Source organism: Uranotaenia lowii, chromosome 1 (genome assembly GCF_029784155.1).
Source record: "Uranotaenia lowii strain MFRU-FL chromosome 1, ASM2978415v1, whole genome shotgun sequence".
NCBI classification, from domain to species: domain Eukaryota; kingdom Metazoa; phylum Arthropoda; class Insecta; order Diptera; family Culicidae; genus Uranotaenia; species Uranotaenia lowii.
This window is the reverse complement of record NC_073691.1, coordinates 31,597,204-31,622,203: the sequence shown is the minus strand read 5'-3', so window position 1 is coordinate 31,622,203 and position 25,000 is coordinate 31,597,204. Positions and strand designations below refer to the sequence as shown.

The 25,000-nt window shown below is 40.4% G+C and overlaps 3 protein-coding genes across 4 annotated transcripts in view; 1 reads left to right on the top strand and 2 right to left on the bottom strand.

Moving 5' to 3' along the window:
- Positions 1 to 5,104, top strand: part of LOC129758786 (uncharacterized) — a 6,584-nt gene extending 1,480 nt beyond the window's left edge. Inside the window, exon 4 of the mRNA XM_055756406.1 lies at positions 4,808 to 5,104. Coding sequence (XP_055612381.1) covers positions 4,808 to 5,104 — 297 coding nt within the window. The remainder of the gene's footprint in view (positions 1 to 4,807) is intronic.
- Positions 5,105 to 7,376: 2,272 nt separating this feature from the next.
- LOC129755507 (eukaryotic translation initiation factor 4B) lies at positions 7,377 to 15,399 on the bottom strand. Of its 2 annotated transcripts, none has more exons than XM_055752040.1 (5): positions 15,249 to 15,399; positions 11,282 to 12,634; positions 10,978 to 11,065; positions 9,553 to 9,775; positions 7,377 to 9,490 (listed from the first exon to the last, which is right to left on the bottom strand). In XM_055752040.1, exons 1-5 carry the CDS (start codon positions 15,262 to 15,264, stop codon positions 9,434 to 9,436), a joined length of 1,737 nt encoding a protein of 578 aa, XP_055608015.1. In that variant the 5' UTR covers positions 15,265 to 15,399; the 3' UTR covers positions 7,377 to 9,433. The 2 variants fall into 2 exon arrangements, with proteins under 2 accessions (XP_055608015.1, XP_055608024.1); XM_055752049.1 differs by having other exon boundaries at positions 10,978 to 11,044.
- Positions 15,400 to 19,912: 4,513 nt separating this feature from the next.
- Positions 19,913 to 23,875, bottom strand: LOC129758777 (uncharacterized protein K02A2.6-like). The gene has a single exon (XM_055756399.1). The coding sequence runs from the start codon at positions 23,873 to 23,875 to the stop codon at positions 19,913 to 19,915; it is 3,963 nt and encodes a 1,320-aa protein (XP_055612374.1).
- Between the last annotated feature and the right edge of the window lie 1,125 nt (positions 23,876 to 25,000).

Sequence of the window (25,000 nt, the reverse complement as noted above, 5' to 3'; positions counted from 1 at the left end):
TGGAGCTGTGCGAGGAGCGGTAAGACGTCCGGTAAGAGAACGACTCGGTTATAGACCATACTCTGGAGATCGGGAAAAATTTAATAAAAATCCAGGTGGTTACAGTTCCCGCGAAAACTTTGGGGATAACCGGCCTTCTGCTGGAAAAACTCGACGTGGATTCAACAAACCCAACTACTCCAAAATCAAATGTGGATTCTGTGGAATTCTTGGTCATCCTACACGGAAATGTTTTGCAATGAAGAACATGAAGCGGAATGCAATCAAATGTGTTGATGCTCAACAGGTAGTGGTATGAATAAGGTTTAGCAATTGCTTCGGTAGCTTTTACTTAGCTCGAAATCAATCAAAGCAAAAGTCCAAAGCATTTGCTTAGTTTGGTATGAATAAACATTTGCTTAGCGGATGTGTACTAAAGTCTTAGAACATAGCTTTTGCTTCGAAAAATAGAGCTATCCAACCAGCAGAATCTGAAGTTTTCTAAAGTAAAATGGAAGAAGACGATCAGAAAATTGAAAAGTACGGCTAAAGTAGCCTTGAAGTCGACGAAGCGGGTGGTGCGTGTAAAAACGACCGGATTTTTTTTGTTAATGCGTGCTCGTATGTTGATGTTTAAAGAAAAATGAATACATATTCGAATATATAGTCAAACAACAAATGGCCTAACTTTTACATTTATCATAGCTCTCCCACACGTATTCGGATCGGGATAATCCGATGTATAAAAAATAGGCAATAGGCGCGCATCTTAATTTAATTTTTTTTTAAATCTTAGAATTATAAAAAAAAATCATATAAATATGGAAGTCTGAATTATGTTTTAAATTATTACAATTTTCTTCCAACTTCAAGCCGATTGGGACTTCTTCCACTATAGCCGGAATTTTTAATTTAGAATATTTACTGATTGATTTGTTTAGTTTCATCTTAGACGAATCATTTCATACAACGACAGGAATATGAAAAAAAAAGCTGGATTATCACTCCGACTTTTCTTTATCCATGTTGAAAATGCCTTTTTGAATTGTATTGAAGTGTAATATTGCTAATTTAATAAATTCATGACATTGCTAAAGAATTTTTTATTGGAAAAGTCTGCTACCGAGCATGCTTAGAAAATAAAGCAATTGCTATGAGATTTGTCGAGCGATTGCTTCAGATTTGAGCTTTATTCATACCAAACTAGCTTGTTCTAAAATTAAATGCTCCTGACTGAGAAAACAGCTGTCAAAAAAAACTTTATTCATAACAACCGAAGCAATTGCTTTAAGCGACTGCTCGACTGCTCGATTCAGTTTAGCAAAAGCAATTACTAAGTTTTTTTCATACCACCCAGGAAGACAAGGCTGGTAAAGCACTAAGCGATCTCATGGCCAGGATGCGTACATCACAATCGAATTCAGATTCGGATTCAGACTCAGGTACATTAAATTGCATGCATTTGGAAATTGTTAACAGAATAAGTGATCCTTGCCTTGTGCAATTAAATATTGAAGGAAAATTTCTTCAAATGGAGGTGGATTGTGGATCTTCGGTAACGGTTATTGGGTTTCAGCAATATATTTCGCTTTTTGACAAAAATATTCGAAAATCTAAAAAAAAAACTGATAGTTGTAAACGGTTCAAATTTAAAAATTTTTGGAGAAGCAAAATTGCTCGTTAATTTTCGAAACATACAAACTGAATTGAAAATAATTGTATTGGATTGTGACAATTCATTCATTCCCCTTTTGGGTAGAGATTGGCTGGATATTTTTTATCCGAATTGGAAGAATTTTTTTTCAAATTTTGAGGTGATACAAAATATTAATGTACAATCAACTGATGAAATGATTTCAGATGTAAAAAAGAGATTTTTCAAAGTTTTCAAAAAAGATTTTTCTACTCCCATAAAAGGGTTTGAGGCTGAATTGGTTCTTAAAACTGATGTTCAAAAAAGCATATGAAGTTCCATATCGACTAAGAGATAAAGTTATTGACTATTTAACTAAACTTGAAAAGGAAAATGTTATAACACCAATCAAAACGAGTGAATGGGCTTCGCCTGTTGTGATAGTCATGAAGAAAAACAATGACATTCGATTGGTTATAGACTGTAAGGTCTCAATCAATAAAATTCTCATTCCTAATACATATCCGCTGCCGACAGCACAGGATTTATTTGCCAAATTGGCAGGATGCAAGTATTTTTGCTCGCTTGATTTAGAAGGAGCTTACACCCAGCTGTCTTTATCGGAAAGATCTAGAAAGTATATGGTAATAAATACTATTCGTGGTTTATTTACATATAACAGATTACCACAAGGAGCATCTTCGAGCGCATCGGCATTTCAGCAAGTTTTGGATCAAATTTTAATAGGATTTGAAAATGTTTTATGTTATTTGGATGATATTCTAATTGCAGCTCCGTCTTTACAAGAGTGTTATCAAAAATTTATTAAAGTGTTATCCAGACTGTCAGATGCAAACATCAAAGTAAATCTAGACAAATGTAAATTTTTCGTCACTGAACTACCCTATTTGGGTCATGTTATAACAAAAAAAGGTCTTTTACCATGTCCTGATAAAATTCTAACTATTGAAAAATCTTCTGTTCCGGGAAATGTGTCTGAACTCAAATCATTCTTGGGACTTATCAATTTTTACAATAAATTTATTCCACATCTTTCATCTAAATTGCATTGTTTATACAATTTACTAAGAAATAACGTCAAGTTTGTTTGGGACGAAAATTGCCGGAAAGCTTTTGAAAATTCGAAGAAAGCACTTATTAATGCAAATATTTTAGAATTTTTCGACCCTAAGAAACCGATTGTGGTAGTATCTGATGCTTCAAGTTATGGTTTAGGAGGAGTAATATCTCACACAGTAGATGGAATAGAAAAACCTATATGTTTTACGTCATTTTCATTGAACGAAGCACAAAAGAAATACCATATCCTTCACTTGGAAGCTCTGGCTTTAGTGTGTACGATAAAAAAATTCCACAAATATCTTTACGGTCAAACATTTCAAGTTTTTACCGACCATAAACCCTTGGTAGGGATTTTCGGAAAAGACGGGAAAAATTCTATATATGTGACAAGATTACAAAGGTTTATCCTAGAACTGTCAATTTACAATTTCGAAATACATTATAGACCTTCGGCTAAAATGGGAAACGCTGATTTTTGTTCACGTTTCCCGCTTCAACAATCAGTTTCGGCTGCTTACGATACTGTGAGAAGTATAAATTTCAGTAACGAAATACCATTAGACTATGTTGGTATAGCAGAAGCTTCACAAAAAGATCCATTTATGATAAAACTTTTTTCATTCTTGAAAAACGGTTGGCAAGAAAGAATTGAAAAAGCTTATGCGAATGTTTTTTCGAATCAACATGATTTAGAGGTGGTAGATAATTGTTTGCTATACCAAGATAAACCCGGTAAATTTGAATCGGCAGAGAGGTAACTCAAATCGCCAGAGGGATCGTAACGATCTCTCTGGCGATTTTGCATCATCACATCGTTAGAGAGGAACACACCATACGTGTGCCTTGGGTGAGTGCCACGAATTAAGCTAAGACACGCCCCCCAGAGAAACACACGAACACAATCCGAATCGTGTTTGTATGTTTCCCTCCGAGACGCGTGTTCGCCTGCCTGAGAAGTCGACAGCTACGATTGAAAGCACACACGGGACACGGGGACAAAATGCGACCACACCGTACGAGTGTACGATTTAAACTGATTTCGCATGTACGCATTCGTATTTGTTGCCTCTAGGTATCTCGGCAGGACAAACCGAATGAAAATATTTGCGTTCTTGGAGTTTCGCCGAAGTTACCCGTTTTATTCTAAGTTCGGTGACTCAACTCTCAATTTTTTGCATGCTCTGTCGATTTCTGAGAGGACGCGCTTACTGGGAAGTAGTTATACCACATCAATTACAAAACCGTACACTGAAATTATTGCATGCTAATCATGCCGGATCAGTGAAAATGAAACAAATGGCAAGACGATCTGTTTACTGGTTCGGTATTAATTCGGACATTGACAAATATGTATCGAACTGTGATATTTGTAGCAGTAGAGCAGTTGTACCGAAACCTAAAGTAACATCAATTTGGACACCGGCTACAAGACCCTTTAGTCGAATACACATAGATTTTTTTCATTTTTCGCATACCACCTTTTTACTGATGGTTGATAGTTATACCAAATGGTTGGAAGTTGTTCGAATGAACAAAGGGACAGAATGCAATAAAGTACTTGCAAAATTAATAGAATTGTTCGCAAGATTTGGTTTACCGGATATCCTTGTCTCAGATGGAGGTCCCCCGTTTAATTCATTTGCTTTCACTGAATTCTTAAGCAAACAGGGTATCAGAGTGATGAAAAGTCCCCCGTATCATCCTCAAAGTAATGGCCAAGCAGAAAGGTTGGTAAGAACAGTGAAAGATGTTTTAAAAAAATATTTGCTAGATCCTGAATTCACGAATTTAGAATTAGATAACCAAATTAATTTATTCCTGATAAACTACAGAAATACTGTGACGAGTGATGGAAAATTTCCATCCGAGAAACTTTTTTCATTCAAACCTAAAGTTTTGCTTGACTTGGTTAATCCAAAAAACCATGAAAATAAATTAGTAGAAAAAAAAAGTGATGATAGTAAAAAAAATTATGTTCCACAAACGCGGAACGATCCAATAAACAATCTGACTGAGGGGGATGAGGTGTGGTATGCCAATTATAATCCTCATAATCCAGTTAGATGGTTAAAAGCAAAATTTATAAAACGTGTCTCTCCTTACACTTTTCAGATCTGGTCTGGAAGCGGGCTCCGGCTTGTTCACCGGAATCAAATTAAGCCACCCAAAGGGGATAGCATAATTCGACCAAACATCATCTTGACTGAAGGAGGAGCTAGGTCGGTGTCTGACGATGAAGACGTCGATGGATTCAAAGGATTTCCTGACGAATGTCAGAAGGACAATGGTCCAATTTCTGTTGGTCGAAAGAGGAAACATCCTAGCAGTTCGTTACCGGAAAACGCCGAGCCACCGGAACTCCGGAGATCTAAACGAAGGCGTAAACCCACCAAAATTGAAGACGTTTGAAAATGTTTGGTTGAAATCAATTAAACTTTTTTTTTAGTAGTATAAGATATTTTTTTTGAATTTTAAAAGACGAAAGTTTAAGTGAACTAAAGAAGGGAGAAGTTGTTATAACCCATGATTTATGGTTTTACGTTAAGCGTGTTGGTTCGGCCGCTAACGTTTGAGCCGAACAAAACAAAAGCCGAAAAACACAGTTGAAGAGTTTAAATAAACTAGCAACTGAAGGAGCTGGCCTCTTTTTAGTTCTGAGCTTCAACAAGTAAAAATCGAGTGTTAATTTATATCCGAAAACTTAGAGTTTTTAATAAGATACATCCTTGTCTCACTCCAGCAGTTACCGGGATTGGTTCGGACAATACACCATCGTGCAAAACCTTGCACGAAAATGCCTCGTATTGTGCTTCGATGAGATGGACTAGTTTCTCTGGGACCCCTCGTCGCCTTAGAGCCGCCCAGATGTTTTCATGGTTAAGTTGGTCGAATGCTTTTTCGAAATCAACGAAAACCAGCAGAAGAGAGTCCTGGAATTCGTGTATTTGTTCCAGTATGATTCGTAGCGTTGTGATGTGGTCCACACATGATCGTCAGGATCGGAATCCAGCTTGTTGCCGTCGGAGTGTAGCGTCAATTTTCTCCTGGATCCTGTTCAGGATCACTTTGCAGAGTACTTTGAGGGTTATACCTCGCCAGTTACCAAAATTGACTTATTTTGAAGCTAACGAACAGCAGAAAATGTATTTCTTTATGAAAACTTCGCAACATGGATCCGCCTATGAGCTCTTCATGTATGTAGGAAGGAAAAAATGTTCGGGAGTCTTTGGTTCACAACAACCGTATTTATGCAAACGTTTTTTTCTTTCGATGTGCATAAAGAGCTCACAGGCGGATCTGATATGAAATTTTCATAAATAAATTCAGCGTCTGCTGTCTGCTTGCTTCAAAATAAGTCAATTTTGATGAATATCCTAAACAGACGGTTAAACTTGAAAGCGATGTTCAAAAGAGTTTTTGAATCTACTTGTACTCAAGTGCAGTTGAAACCTTTTTCTGTAAGCTTTGTTTAAGGTGCCTGTTCTATTTCAAAGAAGATGATCCTTTTGAGCACCTCTATTCTTTCATAGAGGTCACACCCTTTGGGTAGTTTGTCAAGAAACAGAAAAGTTAAAATTGATCGGTGCTAGGTGTGGAAAATAAAATACCGAAGGACTCCCTGTGCCACATAAACACATACAGTGATCATACAAATTGAGAAGGCCTCCCAATGGTTGAAAATATGCTAGATCAAAACAAATTTGCGTTTTGCAACATAAGTTGAATTTGGTACATGTGTTCGTGAAGACTGCTGAAAGATTTACTTACTTGAGAATCCTGTATCCTTTTTCAGAAGCAAAGGGCTGAGCCTAAGAACTCAATTGCAGACTTTCTGTAGCTTTCACCATTCACTTGGAGCCAACCGGCTAGAGTTTTCGCCCAAATTTCTTCCAAGCCTTAGCAAATAGCGAAGAGAAACTGGCGCTGAAAAGAAAAAACCATCGAATAAAATTTATAGTATAAAGTTAATAGAATCAATGCAACAGACATTTTTATTGACAACTTACGACTTACTTACTCAACTATTAATTTTCTGGCAGTTTTCCCAAGCATAGGGTCAGAAAAGAAAACCTCTACAGTTGAGGATTCATAGCTTTCGCCTTCACTTGATGCCAGCTAAAATTTACTTCCATCGAAAGTTATTTTATTTTTTTAGTATTCCGTCTCACGACATAACTTGATGAACATAATTTCTCCAAATATCTCGGTCCCTGGCAAATGTTCTCCAATATCTTGGACAACCCACATTCGCCAGATCACGCTCCACTTGGTCTAACCACCTCACTCGTTGGGCTCCTTCTCGTCTGGTGCCTACCGGATTCCCAGCGAACATCTGTTTTGAAGGACAGTCGTCCGGTATTCTCGCAACATGTTCTGCTCAGCGTATCCTCTAGCCTTCGCCACCTTCTGGATACTGGGTTCGCCGTAGATTCGCGATAGCTCGTGGTTCATCCTTTGCATCCGTTCTCCTGCACGTCGTTAAAGATGTTTCTTAACACTCGTAGCTCGATTCTCCGAGTGTACGCAGGTCCTCCTCGCGCAATATCCTTCATAATAAGCGTCATGTACAGATAACAGTAACAGGTCCATCGAAAGTATCTAGTACGAAATCACTAGATGAGAGTAAAGTTCCCCTGGCATGTGATACGTTCCTAAGACGGCAGAGAAAAAACACTTTCACTAGCTTTAGATGGATGCCTTTATATCTTGTGTATGAAGCCTTATGTTTCCATTCCAACCTCCATCACTGCCCTGTATAGTAGTGCAGCTGCTACATAGATATATGTAATTCCTTTCTGCCTGTTCGATTTATACCGAGAAACTCCTACCACGAAGAAATTGCCTATTACAAAATTATGAAATTATAGGAGCATTTTTTATGTTTTTGTTTGTTTTGATAGCAGATTATGACAACAACATGTGTGTAAGTCTATATTTCTGTCTTCACGATTGACTTCCGACTTTAACGTTAAATTAACTATTTTTTTTTCATCGTCTGACAATTGATTATCTATTTAAAAAAAGGTGCGATCAATAGGTATGTGTATTCAAATATAAAGCAGAAAATGATAGGTGTTGAATGATTTGCATAATTATCGGGAACACAACGGCAAATGCTGTTTCGTAGACGTCGTTTTTAAAAATATGCAATTTCCAACAAACGCTTTTAATTTTAAGAATCCCTCCCCGCAGGAGAGACTTAACAAAAAACGAGGATATACTTTGTGTCTATAAAAAAATAAACAGATTAGAACAAACCGAATTCTACAAATTGAATCATTAGAAAAGCAAACCGGCAAATAAATCTACAAAACAATAAGCGCATTATGGAATCATTTCTCTCACTTCCACTATTGATAGTAAAAATCACACGCGCACACAAACATAGAATATTACTTTCTGGTTTTAAGTTTTAATTTCTTGTTCTCTTATCATATTTTTGTTTTGTCATTCCCACAAACAGCTTTCACCTGAACGCGAACACACCGATTAAGAAATTCAACGTTACTTTTTGGGTTTTTTTCTTCTACTGCTAGCTCTTGCTCTCGATTTCAGGAAGGGGCAAACGAAAGAGCTTTTGCAGAACAATCGCTTCGAGAGAATGTGTGAGGACTGTGTGTCGTGTATTATTATTTATCCTTTATCAATTAATAGAAGGTATGATTCTTAAACGAGTATTGAGTTGCTGGCAGAACCACTCGAACCCCTCGCTGCATAAAGCTGCAGCGCCGTGTAAATTATCTTATCAAAATGTGTCTGTGTGTGTGGATGCCATCCAGACTGTTCCTTTTCAAATTACTTTCGCTGGTGCTCAACTCGCCCAACACTTTTTTTTATCCAATTATCCACCAAACGCTATTCAAGCAATGCGATCATATTGGAATCAAACGCCGAGTTTCCTTTTTGTTTGTATAAAATTCTTCATTCACTACAGTCATTCTCACATCACCAAAACTGATATTTCATAATTTTGCAACATTTCTAGCATTATTTATCGCCCTCCGTCTGACTGAAGGTAGTCAGTCGTTCATTGATAGTAGTACAATTACATGGATATTTCAATATATTACAGACAATGCTTCTGCCACACTCTTATATCGATTTATGTATTATAATTGGTATTCTCACTCTCCCGCGCGGGATCGAATTGCAGAACGTAAATCGGGCGATGAAAATGCTCGGACCACTCCCGGGGTAGGCAGCCCACATTAAAATAAAAACGAAGAAAAAGATAAACTTAACCCAATCAATACATTGCCCTAGCAAAATCGCTTGAATTGTATCGCCCTGTCAACATTTCGAAGCATTTTCATCGCCCGGCTAACTTTTTCCCGGGGGCAGTATTTTGATCATATCGAACCCTACAATAATATGTTACTTAAGCTATGATCGCGTTTTTCCGCGCGCTGGCCGTCCTCCTAGCATCCACTCCACCGAATATTTGCTCTTCAGAGCCACTTCCCGGATAACCCTTATCTATGTGTGGTATGGTTTAAAACGAAAATAAATCCACGCCGCATCCAACGTTTAACCGTTTCGAGATGCTTTCCGTGTTTTTTGGTACGTCCTGATCCAATTATAGCTTACTTGTGTTTCTCACTTCCACCCTCGTCGTTCAACGAAAAAAAAAATCCGAGAATTACTTTGCCTTTTCCCTTTTGAGATGCAATACTACATCCACTTGTGTTCGCGTTTGATTCAGCTTCAGTGCTAAAATGGGTTTGTTTATCTTGTTTTTTAATCATCAACCTCATCTGCAGACAGTCCTTCGAATGTGTTCGTCATAGACAATTTCTGAAAAGTAAAAATAAATTTAAAAAAAAATCTTCTAAAATGACTGCACAACGATCTCTTACCGGTCCGGTAGGCTCCTGGAATTTTGGCATCCGCTCTTCAATTGGTTTTTCGTCGCGTTCCCGTTGCTCTCCCCGCGGCGGCTGATCCCTGTCGTATGGCCGATCATTGCCACCGGGACCCCTCCGGTAGTTGTCCCGATTGTCGCGGTTATCGCGACCTCCTCCACCACGATTCATGTCCCGATCCCGAAAACCGCCACCACGATCGCTGCGATCGTTTTGTCTGTGAAGTAACAAAAAAACAACATTCGTTAGATTTCTGATCTTTTTATTGATTGCGGCTTATTTCCACTTAAAGCCTCGTTTGCGATCCTGGAATAAAAATAGCTGGCGAAATTAAAAGTGTGACGTGAGACGTGAGAAGTTAGTAATAAGATGTTAGCAGAGAAAAGTGAAACATGAATCGTGAGAAGGATTGTTAAGCAAGACGAGGGCAGAGTTGACAACAGCTTCTTTCAATCGTAGGTTGAAATTGGTTTCTACCGTTTTCTGTCAATTGTCAAAGAGCCGTTGTTTAATGAAGCAAGTTGAAATCGATCGAAAGATCGAAACTAATCAAACCCCATCGAGCTCGGTAGGAGGATTCGTTCCGACCTGGTAGAAATCGATTGAAGTCAATTGAAAAAAGCTCAATTGTCAATTCACTTCTACATGTTCCGACCAGAGTTTATTAAACAGACTCTACATTTATTTTTCAAATTCAGGACGTTTTCATAACAGAAAATGTGTTTAAATCAGGCTCTTTCATGCATTTTGTCGCGTACGTCTCATATGTCATATCTCAGGAGTCAGGACTTAGATCTTAGGTTTCATGTCTCAAGCTCAGATTTAATGTCTCTTGTCTCTCATGTCTTAGGTATGAAGGTATTTTTCATTTCAAAATTTACATGTCTTAGCAATTCTCAAACTTTTCCTCCATTATTTCATAAACTTCCATCGCGATTAGAAATTACTGTTACGAGGAAGCATTCGATCGTATAAAACAAAAACCAACGTCATAGGTTTGAGTCGACTGCGTAACCGGCGGACAGCAACCGCATTGTTATATGTATTGAATGAAATGTCGGTTTCAACACTAGTGCCATTGGAAAGAAGAACTCACAATGGCGAACTCTCTGTGAAACCAGTTATCCCTGGCATCGGCAGTTCACCGGGAGCTTGACGCTTCGATGGGACCGATCAGAACGATCGGAACCGGTGAAGCAGCCCGACCGGCAGGAACACACCCGAAGGGGATTTACTCTGCCACATGTGTAACGCATATTGTTCCATTGAAAGAGGGAAACAGTTTGCTGACTGCATGTGGTGTTGATTTTAATCTTAAACAGGTACTGAATTGTTATGTTATATCAGCATTACAATCGGCTGCTTATCACCGTTGTCAATTTGTCAGAGGCTACTTCTAAACATTTTGGGGTAACTTACCGGTTAAAGTCACGTCTGTTATCTCTCGCGTTGCGATTGTCACCACCGCGGTACCTATCCCGACCGTCTGAGAAGTTGGAATAATCATCTGCAAATAGAAAGAAACACGATCTGAACCCACCGGGTGCCAAAACCACTTCCCTGTGAGCCGTTCTTCCAACAGCTGACTGCTGACGAAGTTTGCTTTTACACATTCATCAAAAAACGCTTCGCATAAAACAACAAAGGCTCTTGGGAATGGTTCTGGCACCCGATTGCATCAGAGAAATTTTTTGGGTGGGAGGTTTGATGGAAGGTTGCTTACCATTTCGCTTGGTGAACCTTCGGGAAGGTGACTGACTCCGACCAGCGTCTTTGTTGTCATTGTTGTCGGTGCGCACTCTCCAGTTGGAAACTTCTGCTGTGGATTTAGATTCAACTTTGCCACCCTCACCGCCGGAATGTTCTTCACTTTCTTCCTTGGTGGGATCTGACTTTTCTTCGCCTTCGTCCTTGGGATCTTTTTCTGCGTCTGCTGCTGCTGCGGCCGCTTCTGCCTCGGCCTTTTTCCGCAATCGTTCCTCCTTTTCCAAGCGTTTCTTCTCTGCCATGCGTTCTTCGAACTCCTTCAGCTTGGCAGCCGTGTCAACCGGTTTGGCGTCACCAAAGATCTGAGCCGATGGAACCGGAGTGGGTTTGGGACGGGGAGCAATTTGTTCGTCCTGATTTTCTTTGTCTTCAGTGTCTCTCCGTTCGACACTGCTGTCACGGTCAGATTCTGTTTCAAGTTTCTTGACCTCCGGCATTGGCAATGTTCGTGGCTGCAAATTCAGCTTGGGCCGTTCCATTGGAGGTTCCATCTCTCGTCGGCCGCTCCGATCTCCGGAACGATCGGCACCACGCCGGAAACCACGATCTCCTCCGTAACCTCGACGATTTGGTGGCGGGGAAGGCAGGGGTTGCACGGGACGATCTCCTTGACGCCAATTTCCGCCAGATCCGGAATCGTTGGGGTAGCGCTCCCGATCGCCATCACGATCTCTACGATCCCCACCGTCGCGATTGTAGTTACTATAGTTGCGACGTCCACCTTCCCGTTCGCCCATTTGGGATCGTGGACCATCACGCCAGTTGCCTTGGGGACGATCATCGCCCCCGTAGTTGTCATATCCACGGTTGTTGCGTTGTCGCTTTTGTTCGCTCTCACTCGAAATATCGATTCGAATGCGTCGACCATGAATCACCGGCTCCGGGATTGACAAAGCGGCTATCAGATCCTCTCGGCGGGAAAACTCAATGTTGCCGAAACCTCGCAGCCGCCCGTTTTCCCCGTCATCGCGAGGTAACCGCAACGAAACGATTTCCATGTCCTCGAAAAAGTCATACAAATCATTGTCGCTCAGATCGTACGGAAGGTTGGAAATGTACGCCAGATAGGGCGGCGTGTGCGGAATGGTATCATCATTCAGCAGCCGAGTGGCCCGAGGAGCCGTGGGAAGCGCAATCAGTTGGGTGCGAACCGGACGATCGTCCTCCTCGTCGTCACATTCATCGGCCCAGTTGCTCAACTTGACCGGAACGGCGACCTGGATTTGGGACACCGGTGTCGCATTTCCGTCGGTCAAAAACTCTCCGAGCGAGAGCTTGTTCTTTTTGGAAACCTTCTTCCCCTTTTTACCTGCGGAGAGGAAAACAACGAATTTTAATATTCCTTCATTTTTTATGAACCAAATTGTTACATCTTCGTTCTAACAGTTGAAATGTCGGTTTCAACACTAGTGCCATGGGAAAGGGGGGCTCGCAATGGCAAACTCTCTGTGAAACCAGATATCCCTGGCATCGGCCGTTCACCGAGGGCTTGTCGCTTCGATGGAACCGATCAAAACGACCGGAACCGGTGAAGCAGCCCAGTCCGGGAACGTACTCGAAGGGAATTTACTCTGCCACATGTGTACGCATATTGTTCCATTGAAAGAGGGAAACAGTTTGCTGACTGCATGTGGCGTTGGTTTTACTCTTAATAGATTGGTCGATCTAATAAAACGTAATGTTCTATCAACTGTTTTTAAATTCTAAAATAATATTTTATCTTTTTAACAGAATGTATCTATCGTTTAAAAACCAATCTTCCTTTTTTTAAACAATAACCAACCTTATACTGTATTCGTTTTCACCACCCGAAAGTGTTGCACCCTCCATGCTGAAAACGAGCATGAATCGAGTATTGCCCTCACTTTTGTTGGTGTGTGTGAAATCGGCAGTGTAAACAAAAATAACAAGCTGTCAAAAATCAATTACAGCTGATGTTTGTTTCCGTTTTCTTTCAGTTCACATTTCTGCCTGATTCCGAAAAACAAGCCTTGTTTCGAAGAAAGTTGGTGCATAATTGTGATTTTTAAAAAGGCCGTGTGTTCCAAATAAAAAGTCTTGACAAATTTATAAAAAAAAAATGTTTGTTTCAATTTATTTGCTTCAAAGATATTCCCCTTCCCCTGACAAACAACTAAAATAAAACACCTGCAGTCGATGCCTGCGTTTCTTGTCCTGCCGGCTAATTCTGGGTGGTGTACGTTAGCTGCTGCTGGACTGGAGTTTCCCCAGCTTGATGGTTCCGATATTTTGTCTTGAGAGTAACGCTTATTCGTCGCAAATCTCATCTTCGTTCGAGTATTTCCGCGTCAGATTACAAAAAAAAAATTATAAGTCAAAACGGCAAACTCGGATCGCGGAAGTGGGGGGAAAGAATTTTGATTACAGACCGAAACGAACGAAATTCAAGCCCCCAATGCGGATGCACTCTCGAACTAACTTTTTTGAAGGACAACGGGTTTGAATCCGGGACTTGGCACAACCGAGCATCGTCACCCTGAAGCACTTCTTTCACGATTTTCACGCACTTGGAGCTGGCTTGTTGCAGAGTAGCTTGAGGCAACTTACCGCTTCTTGCTAAACAAGACCAACTTTTGGGACACGCTCGAGCAAGAGAACTCTTCGGTTTTGGCGATTCCGCCAGATCTTTGGGTTGAACTTTTTGCACTCCGATTTGCTGCTCTTCTTCGGCTTCGCCTGGAACCGATTGCAGCAAGCCTTCTGGGCACATTCTTCTTGGGAGCGTCCGATCCGCATCCTCCATTTTTCCGTTCTTCGGGATAAAGTAATAAAAAACTATGTGGAGCTCGAACGTAATTTTTGCGGTAAATAAACCAGACCAGCTGATATTTGTTGACATCGGGAAGCACGTCCTGTCAAAATTCATGATAGTATTGGTGAGAGCGCAAGCAACACCGAATATTTTCAGAGTGTTCCACCGTCCACTTTATGGTGCACTACCAGTGGGCCACCATCCCTGAAAACGAGCATGAAAACAGCAAAAAGTGCACTACCGGTAGTGCCCCGGTGCACCACCACACGAAAACGAATTCTCTATTAGTAAAATGAGGACGAAACATTTAAAATCTATTCCTTTGTGAATGCTAACACGGAACAAGCACGTGACCCATCGGTGACAAATACAAAGCTTCTTGACAAAAATACGACTTATAACTTTCTCTCGCCTTGGGCGTACAGATTTCGATTTCTGCATTACTTTCAAAACTGAAATAATAATCTGATGCAATAAATTCGTAATGGGTTTAAAAGGCAAATAAAACATCACGCCTTCCCAATTTGAACCAGAAAAACATGAACGAACTACGAACATCCCGTTAGAAAATCCATGCCCCATACATTCCAGAGATTTTCCGCTACTTTTCACGGTGGTGACTGCCAGAAGATTTCTCCCGCAGAGTGATCGAAATAAACGAAGATCGTCGATCGTACCGTAATCACAACCTACTTGAAGGAGGCGGCTAGTGATCACGCAAGTCACTCAAAAGAAGCAGAAAGAAGATAAGAAAAAAAATCAACCAGAGAGCGAGACGAGGGAACCCGTTTCGCCTTCTCGTTCCCACGCGCGAACTCAAATTCGGACAGCTACCACGGAAAGATTTCGCCACGCGGTTATTTTGCCTACTGCTCGGTCGCGCGTTTTCTATCCTTCTCTATGTTCCGTCCGAGTCTAGACATCTTGCTGCTGCTGCTGGCTGGCTGATGAATGGTTACGACCCAACCACAAAAAAGAGGGTGAAACACTTCATGGAGCAGCCGCAATTCTAATAAGTAATTTTCGCATCCACCCACTTTCTGAAGCTGCAAAATCACATCTCATTTGAAGCTTCGGGCCGTTCGCCTCAATTTTCGACAACTTTAAACCACTTTCAACACTCAAAACACACCAAATTTTCGATAATTACCTGACGACGTAGCCATAGTGGTAATGATTGCTCACAGAAACTGTAATGAAAGGGCGAGCTTTTGCTCTTTTCACTCGCGCACACCGTGTCGGACAGAAGAAATCTGAAAAGTTTTTTTTCGGGCGAAGATGGGTGTTGGTTAGGGAAAATGGGGTTTGAAGTCGGTGAGCGACGGCTACCTATTTCGGTCACGCGTATACCTAGCAGGCGGTAGTAGAAATGGGACACGAAATATTGCCCGCGTGAGAGAAATGTCAAAAATGGCGATGGCGGACAACGGGGGGTGATTCACAAGTATGCGGGCCCGAAAGTTCAGGTACGTCTACACTGGAAAATCTTAGGTTGGTTCCTTGGCCCTTATTCTACGCCGCGCGTGAGGTAACGATAGTTGAATCATAATTCCCTCACGGGACTCATTAACCCTTCATTTCATAATTTTTTATTTGTCCTTAAAAATCATTTTTAAACAGTTGAAAATGATGAGTACATCAAGAAAAAAAAATTAAAGTAAAATACGATTTTTCACTTTTTCCAAACATTAATTGTTGCAAATTTGTTACTTTATGAAACGTGAAGCTTCGTTCAACGGTTGGTAAAAATCGGTTTCAACTGGTACACTCAGAGGAAATCTTATTATAAATTTCATAAGATGCATCTTATGAACCACTTTTTTGCGTCCAAACTAATTTTTCATAAGAGTCTTATGAAATTCTTTTAATTTTCGAACGATGTTCTTATGAAAAATAGAAGAAACGGCATTGTGAAAAAACGATGAACACATTCATTCATAGCATCAGTTTTTTTTTTCATCATCTAACAGTACGAAGCAATCGCCAGTTCATAATTATTATAGTTTTCCTTCAAAGTTAAATGTTATTGTTATCTCCGGAATGGTAAGTTCGATTTGATGTTTTTGGTGTGAACGTTGAATATATTAGTAAACTAAAATACATTATTTGTTTACTTTTCAGCAAGCTGATCGGCAAAAAAAAACTTTGATGGAGCCGTCTGCACAGCAAAAAATTTCTAAAAGTATACGCAATCTAAAATACGAGTGATCTACTTTTTGACCAGTGTAATTCAAAACTGATGTAATTTTACACTCTTTTTGATCTATTTTTGAATCGTTGGTATAAACTTAATTTTGTATGATGTATGTTTACACGCCCTGATCTAAAAAATATATCTCAATATAAAATTACATCGAAAATAATGTAAAACACGACAGATCCATTGTTTTCCTTTTTTTTCGCGGCATAAATTGTTCTGTTTTTATCCGAGATGGTGGTTTATTGTATGAAAAGAAAAAAAATTCGCTTCCGCAGTTAATTTTGTATTAAAACCGAACCAAATTCTTTCAGAATTACATTAAAAAATGGTAGGTTATAGTTATAGACAAAATGAAAAAAATAGAACTTAAAATTCTCTTTCGATTGCAGGAATTGCAGTTGGTTCAAGAGCCGAATCAATGTTGAATGTTTCTAATGTTTAGGGGATTCCGATTACTATGCTGTTCCGGAAGGATTCAAGAATGCTGCCTGACGCTGATCGGCAAAACATCGCCCTGCTGGGGATCATCGGACACAACCACAATTCCAGCTGCCAATGATGGTGGATGTTTTTTGAGTTTGCAGTGTATCGGCAATATATGTTAAATAAAATGACACATGTGGCGTATTTATTCATAAACAACACCCAAAATCTGATTATTTAAAAAAGATTTGTAATATTAACCGTAATATGTTTTGAAATTTACATCATTGTGTATTTTTACACGACGGTTTATGTCATCCGTTTTCGTGCATTTTTTTCGATCTAAATTTACGCGCCTCAAAAATTACATTGTTGAGAAAAATACACCGTGGTAAAATTTTATATCAAAATCGATGTTCCGTTTTCGTGCATCGTTTTCGATCTAAATTTACACGATTTTTTCTTGCTGTGTGTTGATGCGCTGCTGATGGTGACCATGAAGGATTTAATTTTAAACAAATTTGGCAAACAATAAAGTGAATGTTTTCAGCATGAAATATCGTGAATTTTTCTTATTAGAAAGTGATTTACTGTTTCCATAAGAATCTCTTATGAAAAGCAACAACCTCTCATTGAAGTAGGAGTTCATCTTCAGAATTCATTCGCGTCATAAGACAATCTTATGAATTTCATTAATTTTTCTTATGGCGCCACTTCATAAGAGAATCTTATGGCATACATAATAGTTTTTTTCTGAGTGTAGATGTTCAACGAGGCAATGTTTTGGTCGAAACTAGTCAGGTCGTTACAGGATGAAATTCCAGTTTTTTCAAACAGGTTTTTTCCTTGTTATAATGCTTTCCAAAACAGAACTTTCGTGAATTTAGCTTACAAATATCTCCAACAATTTTTTGAATTAATGTTTTTGTGAAAATATCATTTTTTCATTCAAAAACTTTTAAAATACTTAGGTGTGTTTTCAATGCCAAGAAAAACACCAGTTTTTGAAACTCAATTTATCGCTTAGTAGCTATCAATATTTTATCAAAAAATATTTAAAACATTACAAGAAGACCTAAAGTTGATTCTACTTACTATTTAAGAGATCTCTGAAGTAAAAAGCCGTAGTAAAATGAGTTTTAAATTCATTTTTTCCTAACTACAAAACGTCAAACATTTACCTGGCATCGCGGATTGCGTTATGGTCACTGTATGTACACGCAAAGAAAACTCCATTGAAACAAAAAACTTATTAAATTAAATCTAGAGTTTGTTTTGATTAGGTCGTATGAGCCACTGTACGAGTTTCGAGAAAATTGCTTTGGAAGTTTCGAAACACATTTTAATTTCTAGTTTTGAAACCAAAGTTCGGAATTGTCTGAAAAGTTGTCATCCAATATTACAATAGATTAAGAATATGCCTCCGTATTCGATACGGGCTTCAATTTTACTCTTAATAGTCAAAGTGTACTTACAACCAATCTTGATAATTTGTTGCGTTTGTGAAATACTTTGATATTCCGTTGGAAGTTGTACACTCAGAAAAATACTATTATGTATGCCATAAGATTCTCTTATGAAGTGGCGCCATAAGAAAAATCATTGAAATTCATAAGATTGTCTTATGACGCGAATGAATTCTGAAGATGAACGCCTATTGCAATGAGAGGTTGTTGCTTTTCATAAGAGGTTCTTATGGAAACAGTAAATCACTTTCTAATAAGAATAATTTTAGATATTTCATGCTGAAAACATTCTCTTTATTGTTTGCCAAATTTGTTTGAAATCAAATCATTTATGGTCACCATCAGCAGTGCATAAACAGACGCTTCCATCAAAGTTTTTTTTTGCCGCATCCCAATCTTCGACCTTGTTAGATCAGATAGCTGAAAAGTAAACAAAAATGTATTTCAAATTACTAATATGTCGCTCACATCAGAAATAACAAATCGGACTTACCATTCCGGAAATGACAATATCATTTATCTTTGAAGTAAAACTAGTAACTATGAACTGGCGATTGCTTCGTTTTGTTAGATGATGAAAAAACTGTTGAAATGAACGAATGTGTTCATTACTTTCACACAATGCCGTTTCTTCTATTTGTCATAAGAACATCGTATGAAAATTGAAAGAATTTCATAAGACTCTTATGATAAATTATTTTACACTCTAAAAAGCAGTTCATAAGATGCATCTTATAAAAATTATAATAAGAATTTGCCTGAGTGTATGAAGTGAAGGTTCAAACAGTCGGAACTGTCAATATAACACGGAGGTGCCCGCTTGAAGGCTCCTTGCATCGGCTTGCGAGGTACTGTCCATCGTAGAAATGTTTCTAGTGGACTATGGACACTGCTCTACCACCTTTGACTCCGTTGCCTACCAAGTAAAGTGTATACTTAGTTCAACGCTGACGAATGTTCGGGATGTATCTGTTGGAGTTTGAAAAAAAAACTAAATGTCTCGCATATCAAAAATTTACACTTATTTTGCTTACCCTGCGCCAAATTTAAGTGAGCCGTTCTTCTTAAGATAACAAGAACACTCTCACAACCGATTTTCGTTAGATTTTATAGTGTATTTCACAAAATTTCAACAATTTTAAAGCATTTTCTGCAAAAATGCAAAACGACCGAAAAACCAAATTGCCGAACTGTTGTTTTGTGTCCTTTTGCATGCACGATAATTCAGAGCAACACAAAAGGTCGTTAAAACCAAATTGCACTCAAAAATGAGAAAGTTATTTTACGTCTTAAATTCAAATCATGTTGAAGGAGTTATTAATAAATTAATTAAAACCAAACTTTTTTCCAACATAGAATGAATGTTTAACAATCGTTTGCAGTCAATAACTCATTCTTGTTTATAATGGTTCATACGACCTAATCAAAACAAACTCTAGAAATTTTTCATTCAAAAAATTCAATTAAAAAATGCTTAAACAAACTGCATTTTTTTTTGACTAAATTTATTATGTTTGTGATTAAAATAATGATTTCTGAAGGAAGGTGTTGTATCCGTTTTACCCGGATATTATCGGATTTAACCCAATGAAACACGCGCTCGAGTTGTTTACTCTAGATACTTATTTATTCTGTTTCTCTTTTTCTTACAGTGTGCCCAGATATATTTTCCAAACACAACATCTTTCTCTTTCTGCCAAATTAGTGATTTATCCTCTCGTCAGTTTATTCCAGGTCGAAGTCTTCGTAACGAAGCGGACGTCTTGTAGCCCGCTTTGGTCGTCCAAGTGTTTCCCTGCGTTGTTGGTTCTCGTCGTTGACAATTGGTGTACTAGACTCCAGGCGCGATGTGGACAAAGGTGTAGCCCACTCAGCTTCCGGCCCAGCACTTGAATTTTCCTCCATTGTCACACACTGCTGCTCCTCTTCGTTCTCGTTACCATGATGGAGCTTTTTAAGGTGAGCTGAATTCCTGCGATATCGTCTGCCATCGCTTGTTTCCACCACCACGCTATTACCCTTTGTTTGAATGACTTTGGCAGGGTCAGCATGATACAACGGCGCAAGTTTGTTCTGGGGTAGGAGATTACGCATTAAAACACGGTCTTGAGGCTGCAGATCCAGTTGGTGCGTTGCATGATGGGAGTCAAAATATTTCTTGGCCATGTTTTTGTACACCTTATCGTTGTCGCGAATCTCGTCATCCTCGTTAGTCAGAGGAATTTGTGGAATCCAGTCTCGGAATCTTCTTCCGAAAGCGACCTCAGCCGGTGAGCGCCCAGTCGCCGGGTGTTTCGTTAACAAGTAGACGTAGTTTGCCTGTTGCAAATCCTTTCGCCAATCGGTACCGTTCAGCGCAGAAATCCTCAGGATCTTCAGTATGGAGCGGTTCTGACGCTCCACCTCACCATTAGCTTGAGGCCAATAAGGAGTGGTGTGCCTCAATTCTATGCCATTCAATCTGCAAAAATCTAGCATCTTCTGGCTGCTGAAGTTACGAGCGTTATCAGCGATCAGCAAACCGGGTATGCCCAGTCGCATGAACGTCTGGTCAAGCCGCCCCACGATGTCTTCAGTTGTTGTGGAACGAAGTATTTCAATAACTCGGTAGCGGCTGTATAGGTCAATTACCACGAGAATCGAATCACCAGATGGCAGCGGACCCAAAATATCCATTGCTAACACGTGCCACGGTTGTTGCGGGAGCTCTCTTACGTTCATTGCTTCGGGAGTTACTGACCCTGTGACCAACTGACAGTCCAAACATGATTTGACCATTTTCTCCGCATCCTTATCAACGTTTGGCCACCACACCTTGCTCCGCAAGCGTTGCTTCGTCCTCTCGATGCCTGGGTGCCCTATGTGTGCCAGGCTCAGCACTCGCTGCCGTAGATTAACCGGAACCACTATTCTGTCGTTTCGCAAGACAATTTCGTTGGATTCACTCAATTCTTCACGAAATGGGTAATATTTCTTGAGTTCGTCGCTCCATTTGCCAGTATGCAAAGCTTCTTTTACGGCTGCCAGATGTACATCCTTGACGGTTTCTTCAACGATCTCGTTTAACGAAAGCGCCGTAGGCCTTGCAGCTTCCAGTACGGCCAACAATAGCGTTTCTCCTTTCCGATCATATGTGGTACAGTCTTGAAATTTTGGAAGTCTCGACAGCGGGTCCGCAATATTGGCCTTTCCGGAGACATGAACGATTTGGAACCGAAATGACTGCAACCTGAGTGCCCACCGTTCGATTCTGGAACACTGTTTACGCTTAGAATTGAAGATTACTTTCAGTGGTTCGTGATCCGTGACCAATTTGAACTCCAATCCCCGAAGATATGGTTCCAATCGCTCCACCGCCCACACAAGTGCAAGGGCTTCCCGCTCGTTCTGCGCATAACCCCTCTCCGCCGAGGACAGTCCTTTACTTATGTAGCAGATCGGTCTTTTCTGTCCGTCCTTAACCTGCAGCAAAACTGCGCCCAGACCCACTGGGCTCGCATCGGCTATCACGATCGTCTCGTCGTACGGGGAATAATAACCGAGGTTTCTGGGGTCTGCCAGAGCCTCTTTCACTTTATCAAATGCCTCGGTGTGCTCAGGAATCCATTTGAAGCGAACATTCTTGTGGAGCAGCTCCCTAAGCGGTGCAGTTAAGGTCGAAAGGTTAGGGATGAACTTGCCGAGGTAATTTGCTAACCCCAGGAAGCTTCGCACTTCTTCTACATTCTCAGGGCAACGAAATCGACGAATAGAGTCGACTTTTTCCTCCGAAGGGCTTATTCCGTTTCCATCCAGGCGGTGCCCCATAAAAGTGACTTGGCTCCGCCCGAATTCACATTTTCTTTTGTTGATCGTAATTCCGTACTCTTTCAATCGCTTCAGGACCATCACCAGTGCTCGATCGTGCTCCTCCCGATCTCTTCCATATACGAGCATGTCGTCGATGAAGACCTTTACTCCAGGTATTCCAGCTAATACCCTTTCAATCACGTTTTGGAAAACCTCCGACGCACAATTCATGCCGAAGGTGAGGCGTTTGTATCTGAAGTATCCATTGTGTGAAGCAAATGTTGTTATCCCACGGGACTCCTCAGCAAGCTCAATTTGGTGGAAAGCCTTGTTGAGATCAATTTTAGAAAACACCTTGCAATTGTTCAAGTGCGGTATGATGTCGTCGAAAGTAGGTAGTGGGTGGTGTTGTGGAATGATGGCTTTGTTGGCATCGCGCATATCCACACACAAACGGACCTCTTCTGAATTAGCGCCTTTTGGCCGTACTACCAACCGTGATATCCACGGTGAATCCCTCGGAGCTGTTTCGATGATGTCTTGTTGCAGTAGCTTATTTATTTCTTTCTCGACCTTTAGCTGAAGTGGAATCGGAACACGGCTTTGAGTGTGTTGAATTGGCTTCACTGTTGGATTTAGCTGCACTGTCACTACCACATCCTTTACCTTGCCGATTTTTTCTTCGCTGGACTCCACCGCACAAATCGACGTGTCAATTTTTAGAATGCCGAGCTTTACAGCAGCTTTTCGACCCAGCAAGTTGCTTCCTCCTTCATGGACGACGTACACCTTGTCTATGATTGACGATTTCTTCGTCGCAATCTCCGCAACGAACATGCCTTTTACCGCAAGTTTGTTGTTCCCGTAGGCCACCAACGATTTTGAAACTTGATTGGTTTGGTAGTCCACCTTCACGTTGCGGTCCTTCAGAAACTCCCAAGTGTCACTGCTAATTACGTTTACTCCTGCTCCGGAATCAATCGTCCAGCTTAATTTAACTCCTCCAATTTTGCACTTTGCGAGATCAGATTGGTCGGGATTCGTAGCGAAAACATAGTTGAGAGGTTCTTCTTCATCTGACGTGGAATCTTGATCTTCTTCTGTGACCGAATCATCGCTTACAACTTGACGGACTTTGCTCTTACGTCGTATTTCTTTTCCCGCAAACTTCTTCTTGCGTGTGTTCTTCGTCTTCGTTTTGCAGCATCGTTTGTAGTGTCCTATCAAATGACATTTTTCGCACTCCTGGTCTCGTGCTGGACACTCTTCGTCGTTTGCGTAGTGACCTTCATGGCCACACCGGAAGCATTCTCCTTGGCGAGCAATTCGGTTTATCTCCTCCTGCTTTTGAAGATTGCGTCGGTGCTTCGCTATAGTCTCTAGCGAACGACCGATTTCGACTGTTTGCGCCAGTGTTATGTCACCTTTCGTCAATATCTTCGCTCTAAGTTCGTCAGAATATCCCCGTTCGAAAATCTGCTCTTTAATATTTTCTTCGAGCCAATCACCGTAGTCGCACAAACTACCCTGTTCGCGCAAACGCAGCACAAATTTCTCGATGGATTCGTCTGATGCCTGTTCCAAGTTCCGGAAAATATGCCTCTCGCGGGGCAGACACTTCAGCGGCAAGAAGTAGTTATCCAGTAGTTGTACTGCTTCCTTGTACACATTTGAATCTTCCGGCACTTCCAGTTCTGCTTCTCCTTTTAAGTTGAAGTATATATCCTGCACGTCGCTTCCAGCATAGTGGAGTAGATAGGATCTTTTACGTTCCGGAATGGTGACATTCTGTACATCCAGGAAAATCTCGAAACATCTCTTCCACTTTTTCCAGCGATTGGAAACGGTGGACGTGTCAGTCGGATCGAACTTTTGCGGGTTGGAATTTCCTGGATCCATTTTCCAACGGACTTACTTTTTCGTCCGTTTCGCGCACTTTTGTTTTTCAGTTTACTTCTTCTTATTTGCGACTAAGTCTTTTGTTTTTTTTTCTTAACACTTTTTAGTCCAACTTTCTCAATTTTAACCGGTTTTCCCGCACGAATTGAATCTAAAACACTTTTTAGGTATTGGCCAACCTCTGTCGCCAAATGTTGTATCCGTTTTACCCGGATATTATCGGATTTAACCCAATGAAACACGCGCTCGAGTTGTTTACTCTAGATACTTATTTATTCTGTTTCTCTTTTTCTTACAGTGTGCCCAGATATATTTTCCAAACACAACAGAAGGGTTTATTTTTTTAACTGTATAACTTTGGACTTCGGACATTCGATAGAGAACCCTGCTAGCGTTCACACCTATCTCGGCTTGTGTAGTATCAAAGTTACTCTCTCGGTGAAATTTGGCAAAATGGCCAATTCGGAAAAAGACAGACCGCGTCGAATTAGACAATACGGCCCATGTAATACTGGGCCCTTCATAGTTATCGCGGAAACGGGTGAAGACTTTTTAGATCCATCTAAACTGTCGAAAAAGATAATACGTGATTTCGCGAGTTCGTATGTGAAAGGGATATGCATGTCGCGGAAGAAAATGAAAATTCTTATGGCATCTGCTAAAGATGCAAACGATTTGGTGAAGAAAACATATCCCAAAGTGTCTTTCAATATTCCGCAAAGACTTGTCGAATGTCTGGGAGTCGTTTATATGGAAGGAGTTTCAGACGAAGACTTGCCAAGTGTTAAAGTTTTCGAAAAATCCAAAAGTATGCAGTTTAACAATCCCTTAATCCTTGAAACGCGGCGTATGAAGAAGAAGATCGGCATGGAGTTCCAGAAGCTCCCTCTTATTGTTTTCACGTTTGGTAGTCTGGAACTGCCCTCGCATGTCGAACTAGACAATGTCCTTTACCCTGTGAGGAAATACAACTACGCAGTTAGGCAGTGTCAAGGATGCTGGCGTTTCGGCCATCTGGCTAAGCAGTGTAAAAGTAGACCAAGATGCAAATCATGCTTGGAGCTAGATGTAGATGATAATCACGCATGCAATGGTGACCCGATCTGTGTCAACTGCTCTGGGACA